We start from the raw sequence: 18,847 nt of genomic DNA on the forward strand, positions 1-18,847 counted from the left end.
CTCAAAGATAGAAGAGGAGAAGAGAGCAGGAATAAGGGAAGAAGGAAATGAAAAGTAGAAGTACAGCCTCAGATGACTCAGGGGTATCAGGGAAGACCTCTAGCCTATTCTGGTTCTGTGTGAGACAGCTCTGATGCTACAGCCAATTTTAGGGATTAGGATGAGACCTGAATGGCAGGCAGATTATCCCGTATCTGCCTTCTTTTCTGGCTGCTCCCACCTTCCTCTGAAGCATCTCATGCTGGCCACTGGTCTGATCCAGTCTGGGAATTCCTATGCACTGAGGGACTGTTGAGAGGTTATGCACTTAGTCTCTGCACCTCAGTTGCCCACCTGTAAAGAGGGGTCATAGCGCCTTTCTTTCACCCTTTCTCTGGTCTATTTAGACTGTAACCTTTGAGGCAGGGACCATTTTACCATGAGTTTGTGAAACACTTTGGGGCCCCCAATCTCCGTTGGGGCCTCTAGCCGCTATTGTAATACAAATAAAGAGGCACTGTGAACAGACTGTCTGTCCAGATATAAGGAGTATGATTCTGCACAGCACAGATTTACTGTTGTATACCTGGTAAAAAGTATGAGCCAGTTAAGGACACAGAATGGAGGACAATCCTGCATTGATAAGGGCCTTGCTATGCATCTGCCACATTATTCCTCTCTAGTTGCAGGAGGAAGCGATGTGACATCATCCCATTGCAGAGGACCTGTCTATGCTCACATCTTTTCAGTCATACCCGTTCGCCATTCCTTTTTTTACCTACATACGGACATGAGAATAAGGGAGCAGATACGTATGGGGCTTGAGGTATTACATCTTGGTGAAGAGGATTACAGCTGACATAGCCTTATTTACATTCATGCACAGATTATTTTTAATACTGCCATACCACCAAGAAGCTGTAATCATGGACTGGGACTGCACTGGGCTAGGTGCTGTACAAAGACTCTGCTTGCACTTGCACTAAAAAGCAACACCATGCAGAGTAAGAACTGATACAGAACAGAACTGGCTGGAGGCCAGATGATTTGTAATTCCCCTCCCCCACCCACGCCAAAATCTTCCTTATGCTAAAATACCTGAATATCCCTTCTCAATTTTGAAGCTGTTGGTGTAGGTCATAGCAATAAAAAGGCATCAACTTCAGCAAAGAACAACTCCCACAGCAATAGAGTCAGATTTTTATTAAGGATCAGCTTGGAATTGAATTCAAATGACATTCATAAAAACAGGAACTTAAAAAAACTCCACATAAATGCAGTAAAAGGCCAATATGTAAAACGAACTTTGAAGTTCAGAGAGTTTGACATCTGACATTTTGCTTGCACGTCTGCCAAACACTTAAAGCTTTAAAGTTTCCCTTTAGTCACAGTATAATCATCCTCTGATGATGCCAAATTTTAAAAGGCAGTGATTCCCTGATTTATTGTGTAAGGCACAATACTTTAAAAAGTGTCCCTTTAAATAATTATAGATGATTGTAACAATCATTTCCTTCTGAGATCTAGTTTTAAGATTGTCCAAGGGAAAAAAAAATATTGGGGCTTTATAAATGATGAATAACTACCGTTAATCTAACAGCAACTGCATTCTTAAAGAATTTACTGCCAGGAAGTGTATCTTTGTGTATCATAAACAAAGAACAGAATTTTGAAGTGTCCTCAGTGGTAGAGAGTGAAAACTGCTCACATGATTCTGAAAAATCTCATTCTTAAGCTTTAAAATACTGCAGTAAAATTTTCCAAGTACATAATATAATCAATACATTCCTACGGCTGAGAAATTTGCTTCCCAGAAATGAGGCACTGGGCAAAGGAGTTTTGGTTTATAATTTTGGGACAGGAGTTGCAGACACTGCTATACTTTCAATTGCACATTCATCAGTGCCCCGGCGGATTCTGAAGTAACCATTTTCTCCCCAGGAGCTTCCCCAGCTGTTTTTCACTATCCAGAACTTCTCACCAGTATCTGGATCTTTGCCATACCCCACGAGCAACACAGCATGATTGGTCAACTCAAAGGGGTTTAACTCATCCTGCAGCCCAGTGTGATGGTAGATTCCTCCTCTATAGAGCATGAAATCACTATAAACTTCGAAAGCAACGGCCATTGGCCCCAATAGGACAAGTTCAAGCTTCATCAGGGCTTCATTGCAGCCTCCATAAAACCCTCCAACGTAGTGGTACTCAGAGGCATAGTAGTGGTAACAGTTCCGCTTCAGAGTGCATGGAGAATCTGTGGCTGTGTAAGGGAAACACTCTTCCTCCACCACACCAAAATCTTGGACGTATTTCCCAGCAATGAGGTATGGGAATCCGCCATCACAACCTGAAACAGTCAGAAAAGATCTGATTATTCCATGCAGAAGGTCTTTTTGGGGTAGGAGAGGAAGCTGCAATTTTGTAAGTTCATTGTTTTAAAAATGCCCACAAGTCTTTATTATCCTCAATATTTTGTATCAGACTGAGCATGGCTAATGCAGGTTACAATTAAAAGGGAACCGCTATTATCTCTCCCCTGAGATCAAGAGGAAACAATGCCTAACATTCCTTTAACACCCAGGGGCTCTCAAGCTGACTGGCAGAGTGGACCACCTTAACTCCCTCATCCCTATTGCACAATCCATCTCCTCAGCCATTTGTACCCGTGTGACATCCCCATGGTAACCACAGCAATTCCTTACATGGAAACATAGCACTAGTAAAAAACCATATGTATTGTAGCTGTCATATACCGTGGGGGTGGTATCCTTTTTCCCACAAGTGAATCACACAGTCTACTGATTTTTGCTTTTCCTTTTGCCTCCTTCCACCCCTCCATTCTTCCTCCCTCTGTACATGCTTCAGGGACATTTTGTTCCCTTCTCCCTAAATGTGCTACCCAGTCTGGTGGCCTTCTCCTAACTCCCCTGGACACACTGCCCAATTCCAATGTCCTCTGCTCCCCTAGACATTCCCTCTCCTCTGCAGGTGGATTACAGCTCCAGGATCTTTCCCCAACACAGCAAATTCCCCTAGACAGGTTCCTTTTCCTTGTTTCCAGCTGCTTTTTGCAGCCATCCAAGGCTGTTTACAATGAAGCGCCTGGATGCCTGCACAAGCAGCAGGAGAAGTAGTTTAGCAGATACCAAATGAGTAGCAAGCCTCCGCAGACCACTAGCTAGTGTTAAGCAAACCACTGGTGGTTCAACTTCATTACAAGATTCCCAGGTACATGGCAAAATGGACTCTAATGACCCTGGAATGAAATCTGGATCACTATGATGAAGTCACAGAAGTCAGCTACCATAAAATGTAGTCCTAAGCATGTGACACTCAAGAATTAGTCATCTCATTCAGTCATGAAAGAAGCGTGTTCTAATACCCTGGCTTTCTGAAGCTGCTATTTCACAGCAAATGAGCTTCCCACCCCGAGACCACAGACAGGCTTACAAAAACGGTTGCCAATCAATGAGAAGAGACTGTCAACCCTTCCTCTCCTGTAATGACAAAATCCTTGGGGTGGTGTTCCTCCCCCATCTCCTCAATACCAGGAGAACATCTCCAGTCCACTTACCTTGAGAATAATAGCTGCAGGACACAACCTGCTGAGGACTGAAGATTGGTGTCTGAGAGTTGTTAGTGCGGATACGAATTCTTGCCTCTAACATGCCCATGGAAGCAAACGCATAGCAGCTGCCACATGATGCTGAGGAAAACAGGAAATACAAAACATCAGTAAATTAAACAAGACCAGGGTGCCGTAAAAGGAGCACAGGTTGTTGAATCAAGTCAACCCTGCTTTGACATTGTCTTCGGTTTGACCAAAAGTTAGGCTCCAGTTCAAGAGAGCTATTTAAATATGCTTAACTGTAAGCACAAAAGTAGCCCCACTGAAGTCAGTATTTAGAAATCCCTTTAAAGATCAGCTGTGGTCATAAAGCAGGTTTGATGTCTCCTAAGAGGAAGCAGCAATACAGAGAAGTTGTTTTTTTTTAATATCGTTTCTCTTATTAAAAATTTTAAGTTTAACTTTTTAATTGTCTAGTTTTAAAAGCTGCATAATTGCTAAGCTGTTGCCTCTGAATGGTCATATAAAGAATATTTGTTAGCATGGTGCGGAAGATGCTCATAACCAACTCTTCGAGGCTGCTTTTTAGGAAGCCCTCCTATAAGGTGTCCTATGAGACTGTGTCCACTGAACTCTGGACATACTATTCTAGATATCCTCAGCATGTTAGTATATTTAGATCCATAGTTTCCCACTGCACCACTATACTTATACCGCTGCTTCTAAAATAATGGCTTGTTTTAGAGTCTGGCAGTGTAAGTGTGAGGTTTAATATTGTGGATTTTGTGATTCTCTCAAGCAGCATGCAGTCATACTCTGGGTTTTCAGAGTAGTTGTCCTCTGGTGGCAGGCAACAAGATAAATCACCTAGCATCGTATTTTACACCAAAATTTAGTGTTGCCTTTAGTTTTAGCTCCTTCCGCCCCCCTCTCAGTGTTTTCTGTGATGTAAGAGAAACTTTGAAAGTGAAGTAGCCTCACTGCAGAAGGGGAGTTGCTTAGCTGAGGTCTTATTCTGACTATTTCCCCTCACGGAGGGCCCTCAGTTGTAGTTACCCACTACAAAGGAAAAAACCGCAAAGCTTAAAAAAGGAATGAGGCTTTGGGAATACAAAACCAAACTACCTCATGTCTCAAACTGCGTGTAGGAGGGCATCAAACAGGGCTATTATAAAAGCAGGACTTTGTACCATTATTCAACATTAAGACGTTGGATGCATCTCTGAAGAGGAGGGAGTGGAAGTTGCTCTCTGATCACACTGCTGGGCAAAGAGCATTCATGTTCCAAGTGGTGAAAGGTGACACCCATTCTTACGCAATCATACCATCTTTTGCTGATTGGCCAAGCCACAGCAGGCCAGGTCTCATTTGCAAAGATACATAAGAGTCCATTCATGTAATCATTGTCCTGGAAGTAACTTCTTTTAAAAAAAACATTCTCCCCTATTAACGGCAGCAGTACACTCTGGGAAGCTCCTAAATGGCACCCACACAGAAATGGAATATCAGTGCAGATCAGAGAGAATTGCTGGAACTGTTGCATGTTGGATGCTCCCCACAAATTCAATTCCAAGTCAATCACAGACTTCACTGCATTAGATTCCACTCAGTCTGTAGCAAAAGGATCATTAAATGATGAAAAATGATTAAAGGGCATAAAACACCTTTAAAACGCGAGGAATCAGTAGGTCACTATATTTTTCCACCTACTCTGGTTTGAGAGGAAGATTACAGGAGCCAGAGCAGAGATTTATTGAGAATCCTAGGTCTCCGGGCTAAAGTGCTTACTGTGATGTAATTGCCCAACAATATTTCCCCACAGTAGAAACTGACAGCAGTGCAGCCTCTCAAACTAATCTCTTCTGCAGAAGATATCTAAAGCACGGGAAGGGGGGGTTCCTGGGACAGTGATTTTATTGAAGCTTAATTTGTATTAGAGTTCTTTGTTCTGTTCGCTTCTAGTTTCAAACTGAGCATTGGGCATGTCTACACTACAAACTTAAGCCGAGCTATGTTAGGTTGACTTACAGCCGCTGCAGTAATTACCTGCCAGGGTTCACTAGCCTCTTCTGTCAGTGGTGCGTGTCCTCGTCAGGAGTGATTCCCCTGACTTAAGAGGAGCCGTGTGGGGGGCTGAGAGCCTGGGTTCCCTGCAGCCCGCCCAGCTGCCCCCACTCCCCAGCTCCTCACTCCGGGTGGGGAGCTCTGCCTCCCAGAACCCAGGGGGCAGCTGGCCTCTAGCTGGAACCTCTCATCCACCCCAGCCTGAGGATGCCAGATTCACAGAAGGGAACCTACCGGCCTCTCTCTCAGTATCAGGCTCCAGCAGGGCACCATGAAATTGACAAGAATGACAGCCAACATACCTAACAGTGTCTACACTGACATAAGTGGAGGTGGAGTTCTTACATCAATGTAGCAGAGCACTTACATCAGAGGGAACGAGGCTGTGGTCAGACTTTGACATAATTAGGTCAACATAAGCTGCCTTATGTCGACCTAAATCTGTAGTGTACATCAGGCCTTTATCTCTTAAAGTGTTAGCTGGCATTAAAGGGTACAGTAATTCAGTTACTGTACCTAATAGTAAGTAAAGGTGGTTACCTAAAAAAAGGTGACTGACTATACTAGGGAATGCTGATTTGCTATCATAGATAGGGGGAGGGATAGCTCAGTGGTTTGAGTATTGGCCTGCTAAACCCATGGTTGTGAGCTCAATCCTAGAGGGGGCCACTTAGGGATCTGGGGTAAAACCAGTACTTGGTCCTACTAGTGAAGGCAGGGGACTGGACTGGACTTGACTTGACAACCTTTAAAGGTCCCTTCCAGCTCTATGACATAGGTATATCTCCACATAAACAAAGATTACAAACCAAGAAAAGTGTGGCTGGAGGCCTGCCTCTGCAATTTTGAAGGATTATCTTCAAAGACTACACCTTCGTCCTTATGAAATTCTTGTCCATTTGGGACAATAGTAGCAGTCACATGGTTCTAACAGTCAACAGATGAAGAAGGCATAATCTTTCAGTGAATGCAGCAGTGTCTCAACAGCTTAGCACGTGAAAGTTTGCCTAGCATGATTGGCTGTTTGAAAAAACATTCTTCTTATTGCTCATGGTTCTGTTAGTCTTCGGTGCATTTTCAAACTTTCAGCATCTAAATCTTAATACTGTGCCACTATTTTACTAACTATTTACAGTCATTGATGTCTGATGCCTCTGCAAATCTACAATAGTTAATTATTGTAAAGAAGATGGTTATCTGATATGTCAGCACTGCGCATATTAATAAGGTTGTCTTTTTGGCTCTTTATCATATCAAAGATGCTCATTTCTGGCTGAATGTGACATGCAAATACAGTCCACCTAAATTCCTTTACGTGTTGGAGGTGCTTTGTGAACACAGTATGAGGGGGTTTAGCCAACTCTCATTCCTGAAAACAGCAAAGCAAGATTCTCCATACTGAGAACATATTTACAATGCTGCTCAGGAAGAGGAAGCCTTAGATCAGGGGTTCTCAAACTCAGGGTCGGGACCCCTCAGGGGGTCATGAGGTCATTACATGAGGGGGGTCGCGAGCTGCCAACCTCCACCCCAAATGCTGCTTCCCTCCAGCGTTTATAATGGTGTTAAATATATTTTAAAAAGTGTGTTTAATTTATTAGGGGGGGTCCCGCTCAGAGGCGTGCGATGTGAAAGGGGTCACCAGTAAAAAAGTTTGAGACCCACTGCCTTCGATCTTGTTACCCACTGAATGAAGAAGGGACGATACCACATTTCTCAAGTGAACTGAAGGTATGAAGGAAGCATAGGTCTTTACCTTTAGCTGTTGATAATCCCTGTTTAAGTGTTTCAGTATTTCCTATCATCATTCAGCAACAAATCAGATTGTGAACCAACTCTCTCACATTCCATCACCCCCCATCATCCTCCTTTGCCTCCCCCCCAAAAAAATCCTGTTAGGAATTTTTCAGTACACACACGTACGCACACACATACACACACTCTCCTCATGCATTGGAAAGGGACCAATGGTTTAAGGAAACAACTTCATTATATAGAAACAGCAAAGAGTCCTGTGGCACCTTATAGACTAACAGACGTTTTGGAGCATGAGCTTTCGTGGGTGAATACCCACTTCGTTGGAGCAGCACTCCATTCCATTTGCCTGAAGAGGAGATATTGAACCACTACAAATAAATACTAGTAAGACTGAACCTTTAAATCCAGCTAAGAAGGAAGATCTGTACTAGTGCAGGAGTGAGGAGAAAGCTTTACAATGGTTGCATTTTGTTTGGGGGGGGGGGTATCAGACGTTTACCAATGTCTACACTTTCCAAAGCATAAACAGACACCTATTTCTGTAACGGATCAGTCATGTAACTAATTATTCCTAAAAAGATTTAAGTAATGAGACTTGAGGATGGTATAAACAATTCTTCAAGAGATTATTGGTTAAAATTGTATGATAATATGCTGTCAGCAGCAATTAGCAAAAAAATTAATAACTGAACTTGTACTGTATCAGTTCTGAGATTGTGGTGGGCAGAAATTCATCATGATGACAGTTTGGACAAACAGAATTTGCTAACCATCTCCATACAGAGAGCCATGGTAATTGACTTTCACTCCTGTACTGAACCGGATAGTCTGACAGGAAGTAGTTTTCTAGTTTGGCAGGAAGTATTAAGAGACAAAACTTTTCCAAGCCTTAGCAGAGAGTTTATATATCAGGTGTGTTCTACTGCCTATCACAGGGAACCATACAGCAAAGCAAATTCAGATCTTTCACGATACTGACGTGGAATAGATTAAGTATGAGGTACTCTTTGTATACAGTCTCATTATAGGGATTATGAAAAACCTAGTACCTTGGTTTCGTACAGGAGTGACATAGTTGACACCATTAATGTTCCTCCAATCCCAGGATTCTGGCAAACCTGAAGCTCGTTTGACTAATTCGGGCGTTAACGGTGCAGGCTTCGGTCTAAAACACAAGAACATACATTTGACATTAACATACTATCGCACCCTCTAGACAGAGGAAAAGAGATTGCATGAGGAACTGACACCTGCAGCCATTTTGCTTCCACAGACTATTTCCTAACAGCAGAGGCACATTAAGATTTACTGGGGCCCTGGGCACAAAGAACTTTTGGGCCCCCCACAACCCCTCTCGCCATGGGCCCCGCCCCTGCTCCTCCTCTCCCCAGAGGCCCTGCCAGGCTATGGTAAGAGCTGCGGCAGCTGCCCAGGGAGCCAGGTCACTGAGGGAGCCCAAGAGTGATGAAACTTTTGTAAAAGTGGGCGGGGCCAAGGCCAAAGTGGTGGAGGAACGCCCCCCATTGCCCCTGGCCCCCACTGCCTCCCCCACATTGCCCCTAGATCCCTTCCATGGCCTCATACCCCAGGCCCAATCCCGCTCCTGGCCTCTTGACCACAGCACTCCCCTGGCCACGGAGCCCACCCGTAATGGCCAGACCCGTGTTCACCTTATTTCCAAACTTCACTGCATCAGAATACACATGGCAAGATTAAAACGCCCAGGCTCAGAGTGGAGTAAGATCTAAACAGCAGGCTACCAGCATTAAGATTTACACTCCTCCTCTAGTGGCCAAGATTTACGCCCTCAATATATTAGGATGCACCCAACAAGGCCATAATGACAGGATTCACATTAGAGAGACAAGGTGGGTGATGCAGTATCTTTTAGTGGACCTGCATCTGTTGGTGAGTGAAGAAGAGCTCTGTGTAAGCTCGGAAGCTTGTCTCTCACACCAACAGAACTCGCTCCAATAAAAGACATTACCTCACCCAACTTGTCTCTCTAATATCCTGGGACCAACAAGGCTACAACAACACTGCATACAAGAATGGAGGATTCGCATTAACAGCCCAGAATGACCCTCACACCAGGACACTATTTTCAGGATTCATATTTCTAGCATAATGTCGTCACCACACCTTGGCACTAGCACTACCAGCAAAATGAGACACATACAGCAGGATGTGAAGGCTGAAAATTCACAGTACAAGGATGCTGGGATCCACACACCAGGGTAGCAGTGTCAGAGTCCATGCTCACAATATGGCGGGGATGCACTCAACCCCTGAGTGTAAGGGTTCAGCTGAATACAAGGGCACCTGCAAACAGCTACACTAATAGCACCATTGGCTCAGTAGGAGTTGCATGTCAGGGCACGAATTCACCAGCCCAGTGCAATGGGATCCAGGCTGCAGGTCTTTAGTACCTGAATTTGTACTCCCAGAATAGTGGGATGGAATTATAGCAGATAGAGAAGAAAAATCCCTCTGTGATCATCCCGTCTCAGTCTATCTCCCTGCCAATGCAGGGTTGCTCCTTACAGCATGTTTTGTCCAGCAGGAGTGGCTCTAGGTATTTTGCCTCCCCAAGCACGGCAGGCAGGCTGCCTTCGGCGGCTTGCCTGCGGGAGGTCCCCGGTCCCACGGATTTGGTGGCACGCCTGCAGGTCCGCCGAAGCCGCGGGACCAGCGGACCCTCTGCAGGCACGCCGCCAAAGGCAACCTGCCTGCTGCCCTCGCGGCGACCGGCAGAGCGCCCCCCGTGGCTTGCCACCCCAGGCACGCGCTTGGCATGCTGGTGCCTGGAGCCGCCCCTGTTGTCCAGTCTCCTTTTAAAAGTCCTAGGCCTTGAGGTTTCCAGCCTTTCCCTTGGGAGACTATTCTTAAGACAGAGATCGCACTGCCAGGAAGGTTTCCCCTGATAGCTTTGAATCATAGAATCATAGAATATCAAGGTTGGAAGGGACCTCAGGAGGTCATCTAGTCCAACCCCCTGCTCACAGCAGGACCAATTCCCAACTAAATCATCCCAGCCAGGGCTTTGTCAAGCCTGACCTTAAAAACCTCTAAGGAAGGAGATTACACCACCTCCCTAGGTAACCCCTTCCAGTGCTTCAACACCATCCTAGCGAAATCTTTTTTCCTAATATCCAACCTAAACCTCCCCCACTGCAACTTGAGACCATTGCTCCTTGTTCTGTTATCTGCTACCACTGAGAACAGTCTAGATGCATCCTCTTTGGAACCCCCTTTCAGGTAGTTGAAAGCGACTATCAAATCCCCCCTCATTCTTCTCTTCTACAGACTAAACAATCCCAGTTCCCTCAGCCTCTCCTCATAAGTCATGTGCTCCAGCCCCCTAATCACTTTTGTTTCACTCTGCTGGACTCTCCAATTTTTCCACATCCTTCTTATAGTGTGGGGCCCAAAACTGGACACAGTACTCCAGATGAGGCCTCACCAATGTCGAATAGAGGGGAATGATCACGTCCCTTAATCTGCTGGCAATGCCCCTACTTATACAGCCCAAAATGCCGTTAGCCTTCTTGGCAACAAGGGCACACTGCTGAGCCATAGCCAGCTTCTCGTCCACTGTAACCCTTAGGTCTTTTCTGCAGAACTGCTTCCTAGCAGAGAGTTCCCCCCTCTTGATTTTGTCCTGTTACTCAGAGTACTGGTTGGTGCAGAGCAGGGTAACAATCCCAGCAGATACCTTCCCAGCAATGTGAGATCCAGGGGCGGCTCCAGGCCCCAGCACGCCAAGCGCGTGCTTGGGGCGGCATGCTGCAAGGGGCGCTCTGCCGGTCGCCGGGAGGGCGGCAGGCGGCTCCGGTGGACCTCCCGCAGACGTGCCTGCGGAGGGTTCGCTGGTCCCACGGCTTCGGTGGAGCCACGGGACCAGCGGAGCCTCTGCAGGCACGTCTGCGGGAGGTCCACCGGAGCCGCAGGACCGGAGACCGGCAGAGCGCCCCCCGCGGCGTACCGCCGTGCTTGGGGCGGCGAAATGGCTAGAGCCGCCCCTGGTGAGATCCGCACACCATTCCCAGCCTGGGGGATCCTCACCTCCATGGTCTTGGGGGAAGGTGTCTGTTTCACCTGAGGGTGGAGGGAGAAGAATGTCACATCCTGGGCTCTGGAGAGAGGATGTGCATGGGGAGGGGTTCAGACGTGCTTGGCTTTTTGCAAGCAGTTTAAACCGCAACAGGGAGGTGTCCAGGGAAGGTTGGAGGCCAAGTTAGTGGGGGACTCTCAGTGTGTCCCCAGGGGATGGGGGGATCCCGGATTGGGGACTGGATGTGTCCAGGAGATCCTGGTCTGTAGGGGATGTATCCTCTGGGGTAGGGGGGACCTCAGGCTGGGGGTGCAGTAGGATCTCTGGCTATAGAGAATGGGATCCCAGGCTCTAGGGGCGGGTGCCCCAAGAGATACTGGGCTCTGTGCAGTGGTGCACTGTGTAGGGTAGGCACAGGGATAGGCAGGGCAGAGGCTGCTGGAGCCCCTGGGATTGGTTTGCTGCCCTCTGGCCCCTACACTCAGCACTGCAGCTGCCACAATCGGCAGCAAAAACTTGCAAAGTCCCAACCCAGCAGCACCAGCGCCGCCAGGAGCAGAGCAGGAGAGCAGGTGCGGCAGCCCCTTCCAGCAGCGCTGTGGAGCGAGCTGCCAGGTGGTCTGGGCACTGAGGCGGGGAGCGCGCGGCGCAGAGTCTTCTGGGACAGGGCTCAGATGATCCACGGATTTAAACGTTGCTTAAAGGGCAGTGAGAGCCAAGGTGGGTCCTGGGGCGGTGGGAGGTGGAGAGGTGCGTCCCCTCCATAAGCATAGTTTGATTGCTACATTTGGGGGGCAGCATGTGTGTGCTGAAGCCAGTACTCCTGGCTCTGCCTCCCTCACCTGGAGTGGTACCTGGGCTGCCGGTGCTGTGGGGGATAGTTTAATGGGGGTGGCGGCTGCTTCTGCAGTGACCCGAGTGCATGAGCTGTGGCCACTCAGGCAATTCAGATGCAAAGTGCCTCTCCCCACTGCCCCCTTCCCCATCCCCCTCCTCCTTTCTCTCCCCACCCCATCCTCCTTCTTCTCTTCCCACTCCCCCTTTCTCTTCCCACCCCATCCTCCTTCTCTTCCCCCTCAGCTTCCTCTCCCCAGCCCATCCCCCTTCTCCTTGTCCTTCCCCTGCCCTATCCCATCCATCTTTCCCACTGCCTCTTCCCCATCCCATCCCCTCACCACTGCCCCACCCCTCTCCCTCCTCCACCCTCTCATCCCCTTCTTTTCCCTCTGCTTCTCCCCGCCCCCCAACCTCCTTGTCCCCAATCCCCCTTCAGGCAGAGCAGAGCAGCTCAGAGCTGCAGAAATGGTGGGGGAGGGCAACGGCACATGATCCCTTGAACACCCCTCCACACCTTACCCGTTTTTTGTGTGTGGGGGGGGGGAACTTCTCCCCAAAACTACATCCATCCACTGCCTGTCTCAGGACACTGCAACCCAACCCCCAACCCAAGCCGGCCTCCCTCTGCCCAGAACTGGAGTCATCTGGGGCTGGGAGCTGCAGCCACACCCGGAGCCGGCCCTGGCTGAGCAGGGGCCAACGCTGATGATACGGGGCTCCATGCTCTCACCCATCACTAAGGCAGGTTTCTTGTATTAAAAGTGGGAGGGCACAGTCCCCTTGGCCCCCCAGTTCTGGTGACCCTGGGCCCCCAGACTATCCACCTGTCCTGGATGGTGCAACCCAGGGGGCAAGGACACAGACTTTGGTCCCCCAGCCCTCTGCCCAGGGCAGGCAAAAGGTCCAGGGCTCCCTGGCCAGTTCTGGCATGGCTCCAGCTTCCACTCTGGCCAGGAGGCGGGGCGACAGGGGGGAAGAGGATGAGCAGAGGGCGGGGCCACAGTTCCAATGCTCCCAGGTGCCCCCATATTGGCCAGGACCTGTGTGTTAATCCGCCACTGCCTAACAGTATCTAGAGCTAGCAACCCCCTCCATGCACACTGAATGGGTGTCAAGTCTCACAGGTACTTAGCTTCAGTGGGATGGAATATGGCAAGGAGAAAATAGTCATAATCCCTGCTGGAGCAGATAAGGGTTTATTTGTGCCGTAACAATCTCCTGGTTAAATCAGTCCAAAAGTTTGTTTTTGTTTTGAAGTGCTGAACTAATACCACAATATCATCAAGAATGGCAGCCTTACAACAGACTTCGAACAGCTACTGAATGTCTGTGCTATCAACAAAATTTCATTAAGAATACACAGGGTTTCTTGAAACTACACAAAATCACCAATTACTGTCAATGTGCATCAGTCAGAGGTGAACACAGTTTAACTGCAAACGCTGACAAGGACAAAGTGTCCGGCCACGCTTCCGATGATCACGGTTAAAGGATGCTTGGAGACAGCTACTTGAAGCCGACTTTCGCTGCAGCTACTGAAGTGGTGCTGAATGCTGACTATCCCGGTCTACACTTGCAGCTAAACCATCCTCACCTGCACCCGTTGCTGGAGGACGGTCATAGTGCAGACAAGCCGAAAAGATTGCACAGTTAAGCATTCCACTCCCTTTAAAAGTCAAGCGCTTGTGACGAGCATCAGGCTCACTCCTACTCACAGCAGACTGGAGAGATCAGCCCAACAAGTGCTGCTCCAAGTGCACTACAGAGATCTAACATTACACCCAGATGATGGAGGGTCTAATGTTTGTGTGTCTGTACCTAGCGCTGTTTTTCTGTGATTGTGAGGGCACGTGACTGTCTTCACAGAGACAACGCATAATCTTATCCACGTATCGGAAAGCCCCAACATTATCTGCGTGCACAAAGCAAATATTTGGAGTTCTTCATAATCAGAGTAGCAAAAGTTAGAGACATTTCAAATTCTACCTGCACACTTGAGTGCTACAGTACAGTGAAGTTTTGGGGGAAAGTATGAACAATATTTCTTCCCTACAGCCCCCTCCTACCTCAGGACATGGCTCAACACCATGAGAGTCAATCATCTGAGAGAGAAAAAAGACATCTGCAAAGCTAAAACATTGCAAAGCAATGTTAGGCATAGGGGATAGGAAGGTAGCTTTACTCTCTTTCTTGCCAATATACTGAAGGGAACAGCTACACAATGGGAAATTTCAAAGGAAAAACAATTTCTACCGCCACCTACAAGTTTGGTCAGACTGTACTGAAATCAGAGGTTATGGTGTGCCTACACAACCCCCTGCTGCTGGATATGGAACGGTGTGTGCCTTACTCTATGTATAAAATATAGGCCAGCATTCTCCCCAAGTTATCTATAGAAGGAGACACTGGGATGGGCAATTTGATATAGTGACAGAGAACTTCTGAAAATCTGCATTGTCTGTATTTCAGCCATGATTGCCTATGGCTGTTTTTGGACTGAAGGTTATACACTTCTTAATTAAGGTTATTTAAAGGATAAAAATACCTAACTGCTTGCCACAGCTGTGTGTGGGCACAACCTCAGTGATGGATGGTTAAGAGTCTAATTCTAAAATTCCCATTCTACACCCATGTTATCACCTCTTCCTTTAATCTGTATATTCTGAGGCAATTTCAGGACTGGATCAAACAGCAAAAACTTCCATTCATCAGAAGTGCTTGCAAGACAGCCAGATATGTTTGGATCATCAGGACTCAAATAGGCAAATATGCTGGCACTCAATCATACTGGTAAGGGGTTTGAATACATCTGGATTTCATAGTATATTATATATAATCTGAACTAGGAGCCAGATCCATAGCTGATGATACTCAGCACAGCTCCAAAGAACTCAGAGAATGATTCTCACCAGCAGGCCTCGTGAGTGACCTAAGTAGGAAAACTTTAATACCTCGGAGCTCTGGACTTGAGACCTCCAGCTCTTCTAGTTAGTTCTTCCAGGGAGAGGTTTTCATATTCTTTGTATGTTGTTGCTGTCCAGGATTTCTGAACAGTATTGATAGCTTCCACAAAGTCAAAGTTGTGTACATAAGGCCTCCTTGAAAACCTGCAGACAATCAGGAACAATACAATAAGATAAAAGTTTGGCCTGAAGACTACTCACTATTCACGCAACTGCTGTGATTAAACAACTTAACACTTTGCCACTCGGTTAGGAGCAGGCTCTTGTAAACCAGCTGTAATACTGAAGTATGGTCTACCCTACTGACCTATATTGCCATAACTACATTGTGAAAAACCCACCCCCGGAACGTCGTAGTTATAGTGACTCCTTGCCCCTGGTGTAGACAGCACTCCCGCAGACGTAGTTACCGTCCGTTGGGGAGGTGGATTAACTATGCCGACAGGAGAACTCTCTCCAGTCAGCTTACTGTCTTCATTAAAGCACTACAGCAGCACAGCTGCGCCGAAGCAGCGTTTTAAGCATAGACTTGCCTTGTGGAGTGGGGGAGAAACAAATATCAAGCCAATCATTTCTCCCCTTTTACCTTAAGAAGACCCAGTAATTTAAAGAGGACATTACATGGGACCATTTGCCGGAAAGGGATTATTTGGATTTAAGATTTAAATTCAGAACTTTTCCTCTATTCTCTGCATTCAGAAAATCCAGGAATGACCACTTCCTAACCTTCGTCTTTCAAATTCCCACACCAGTGCTTTAGATCTTCTATTCTATTAGAACTGGTTTGATGCTAGATTAAGGTTCAGAGTCTGAGTGTACCTCAGAGAGCCAACTGGACAAGCAGACCAAGTTATTTAGACAGAGGTTCTCCAACTTTTTCAGGCGGTGGATCAAATCTCAATCCAAAACTTGACTAAGACCACCTCTCCTTCTATTTGGATTTGTGACTGAATAATATCCAGCGACCACAGTAATTTCTTATGTTGAAAAGTAAGGATATTCACCATTTAGCTTTTAGCAGCTGGAAATGAGTGGCCGCCATCTGACAACACTTAATCAGGAATTATTGCTGCAGATTCTGCACGTATAGTCCAGGAATTTTATGAACATCTCCAGATCTTTTTTAAACAAATTAAATGTAGCTTTCCATTTTGCCTGTGATTATAGTTGAGCTTAAAGACAGCATGCTGGATCTGAAGAAAATGGAAACCCTGTCCACTAAACGGCCCCATCACCACTACTTGCTTCCCCTAGGCCTAAGGAATTTAGTTTCATTTGGACCACAAACTTGCTGTGATACTATAGCTTTGTATCTTGCCCCCAAGCCAGTCCACTCATTTTAGTCTGGAACTTAAAGCACAACTGCTGTTGTCACCGTAGTTCAAAATAAAAAGTCATCCTCCATTCACTGTGTGCACTCACCTTTCCCTTGGTTTCTGATGAGGGAGCTGGTTCACATGAATGCTGGAAGGAGAGGGCGAAACTTTCTTTCCGATAAAACATGCCCAATTATGGCCTAGCACGTCATGCACCCATCCTGGAAAGGTCTCATGGCAGTAACTGGTTACGTTTTGTCCTTCCTTTTTGTACTGAAAACCAAACAAACTCTGTTAGACACATGTACAGCCACATCAAGATACCTGAGTTTAAGGGGTGACACCTGTAATTTGCTACTAAGCCGCTCTCCACAGAACAATGTATCAGTTGTAGTCTGGAAAAATCTTACTGGCAATACACCCTGCTTCACCATGTAATAGTGTGTCTGGAGGACATTCACACTGTAGTATCAGTGCATGTGGGGCAATGCATTCTGGACATCTGAGAACACAGACCTAGGAGGAAAGCGAGCCAGCCACCGGATAGAGTCCTGTCCACACAATAAAGTTAAACTTATGAACTTGTTATATGAAGACAATCAGGTTCTAGCTTGGCTTCTGGCAAGGGCGAACCACATTTAGTGCTATGGTTACCAACCAAGTCCTAAACTGGTACAAACTGGGTTAAAATCAGTAGTTCAGGCAGGGCATTAGAATCCTCTGCACTTCTGGCCCTCAGGTACTGTGGCAATAAGAATAGGAGTACTTGTGGCACCTTAGAGACTAACAAATTTATTGTAGCATAAGCTTTCGTGGACTACAGCCCACTTCATCGGATGCATGTAGTGGAAAATACAGAAGGAAGATATACATATACACAGGGACCATGAAATAAGGTCAGTGAAAGAAGCGTGACAAAAGACCCTGGTGTGACACACAGCTTTATCTCCTTATAGTTCTTCAGACAGCACTGCACCTTCACACCTCCTAGTTTTTCCATTTCAGAGAGCTGGACCAGAAGGCAAGTTTTCCTCTAGTTTGTGAGCAGTGTTAACTGTATGTAAGCAAACAGGTTCACCTTGACAGTTTAAACAAAAATTTATTCTAGACTCCCTCCCTCCCCCATGAATGTTGATTCAAAGAAGGCAGCTTCAAAGAACAGGGTGATGTGTTACTGAAATTCATTTGCATATAAATGCTGTATTGATTTGCTAAATACAAATACTATTTCCAGTGCATTACAACTTCAATGCTTCCCTGTTCATCTTATCTCTGAAAGCCAACACTCATTCCACGTTACACCCTCTAGTATTTTCACCGGTTAAAAGTGGGGTAAAGATTAAGTTATCTAATGAGATCAATCTCTCTGCTCAGCCTTATATTAAAGCTTTGATATCTTTCTTTCTGGATTAACAGGGCTTTGAAAGCAGAATACTCAGCCTTAGAAAGAGAGAGTGTCAAATGAGTGGTGGTGATGAGATTCTGTTTAGGGCCAATTTACACTAGAGTGTCTGGGGAACCACTGCAACCATGTTGTCACTTGAGAGTATGTCTACACTGCTAAATTGTAGACAAAACCTTTGTCTTTCACCAGTACTTTAACCCCTCCTCCCGCCCCCCCCCCCAAAAAAAGAAAAGACATGGTTCTCCCTCCTCCTTGGCTGGGGGTGGGGAGAGTTGTGTATCTGTGTGTGTAGTTACTGCCTGGTGGGAGCAGAGTCCTCTTTGCTGTGCCCAGTGAGCCGCGCAGACTGGGAGAGGAGGGGGGAACATGCTAAGGTGCCCCAGGGCATGCTTCCCCCCCCCCATTTGGGGGGGTGGCTGAGGATACCCCCCCATTTCCTTCTCTTCTCCCCAAACATGCTCTGGGGGATCCCCACTGAGGAGGCCAGCCCTGGCTCTGTCTCCCCCCAGGAAGCTGGCACCAGGGGGCCTGGGTGAGGAAGCCATCCTCCTTGTTCTCCCTTCCCTTGCAGCAGCTGTGTATGGGGGCCTGACTGCTTGGGGGAGGGGACAGCTGAGGAGCACTCCTCACAAACAACACACACTGTTGGCTGGCCACACCATACAAGTGCGTGAGATATGTGAGGCCCCTCTACCCTCTCCGCCTTGGGGGATGGGGGGAGGAGAGACACTACCTCCTCCTTCTCCTAGTCCTCTCCATAGAAAGACAGAGCCTAGCCTCTGCGTGCTCCAGCACAGCAGCATATGGGGGTGTGGGGAAGTGGGGGGAGTTTGGCCAGTAAATGGAAGGAAACATCCCACTAACTTGGGGTGTGGAGGAGGTTTGGTTTAGAGCAGGACCCCA

General features: G+C 47.0%; 1 protein-coding gene across 1 annotated transcript in view; it reads right to left on the reverse strand.

Annotated features, from left to right (window-relative positions):
- Window positions 1-1,167: 1,167 nt before the first annotated feature.
- The window catches only part of CTSC (cathepsin C), a 36,775-nt gene continuing 19,095 nt past the window's right edge, over window positions 1,168-18,847 (reverse strand). The window contains exons 3-7 of the mRNA XM_039541400.1: window positions 16,646-16,812; window positions 15,212-15,367; window positions 8,419-8,534; window positions 3,554-3,685; window positions 1,168-2,326 (exon numbers count right to left, since the gene is read on the reverse strand). Coding sequence (XP_039397334.1) covers window positions 1,824-2,326; window positions 3,554-3,685; window positions 8,419-8,534; window positions 15,212-15,367; window positions 16,646-16,812 — 1,074 coding nt within the window. The 3' untranslated portion in view covers window positions 1,168-1,823. The remainder of the gene's footprint in view (window positions 2,327-3,553; window positions 3,686-8,418; window positions 8,535-15,211; window positions 15,368-16,645; window positions 16,813-18,847) is intronic.

This window comes from Mauremys reevesii, linkage group 1 (genome assembly GCF_016161935.1).
Source record: "Mauremys reevesii isolate NIE-2019 linkage group 1, ASM1616193v1, whole genome shotgun sequence".
NCBI lineage: Eukaryota > Metazoa > Chordata > Testudines > Geoemydidae > Mauremys > Mauremys reevesii.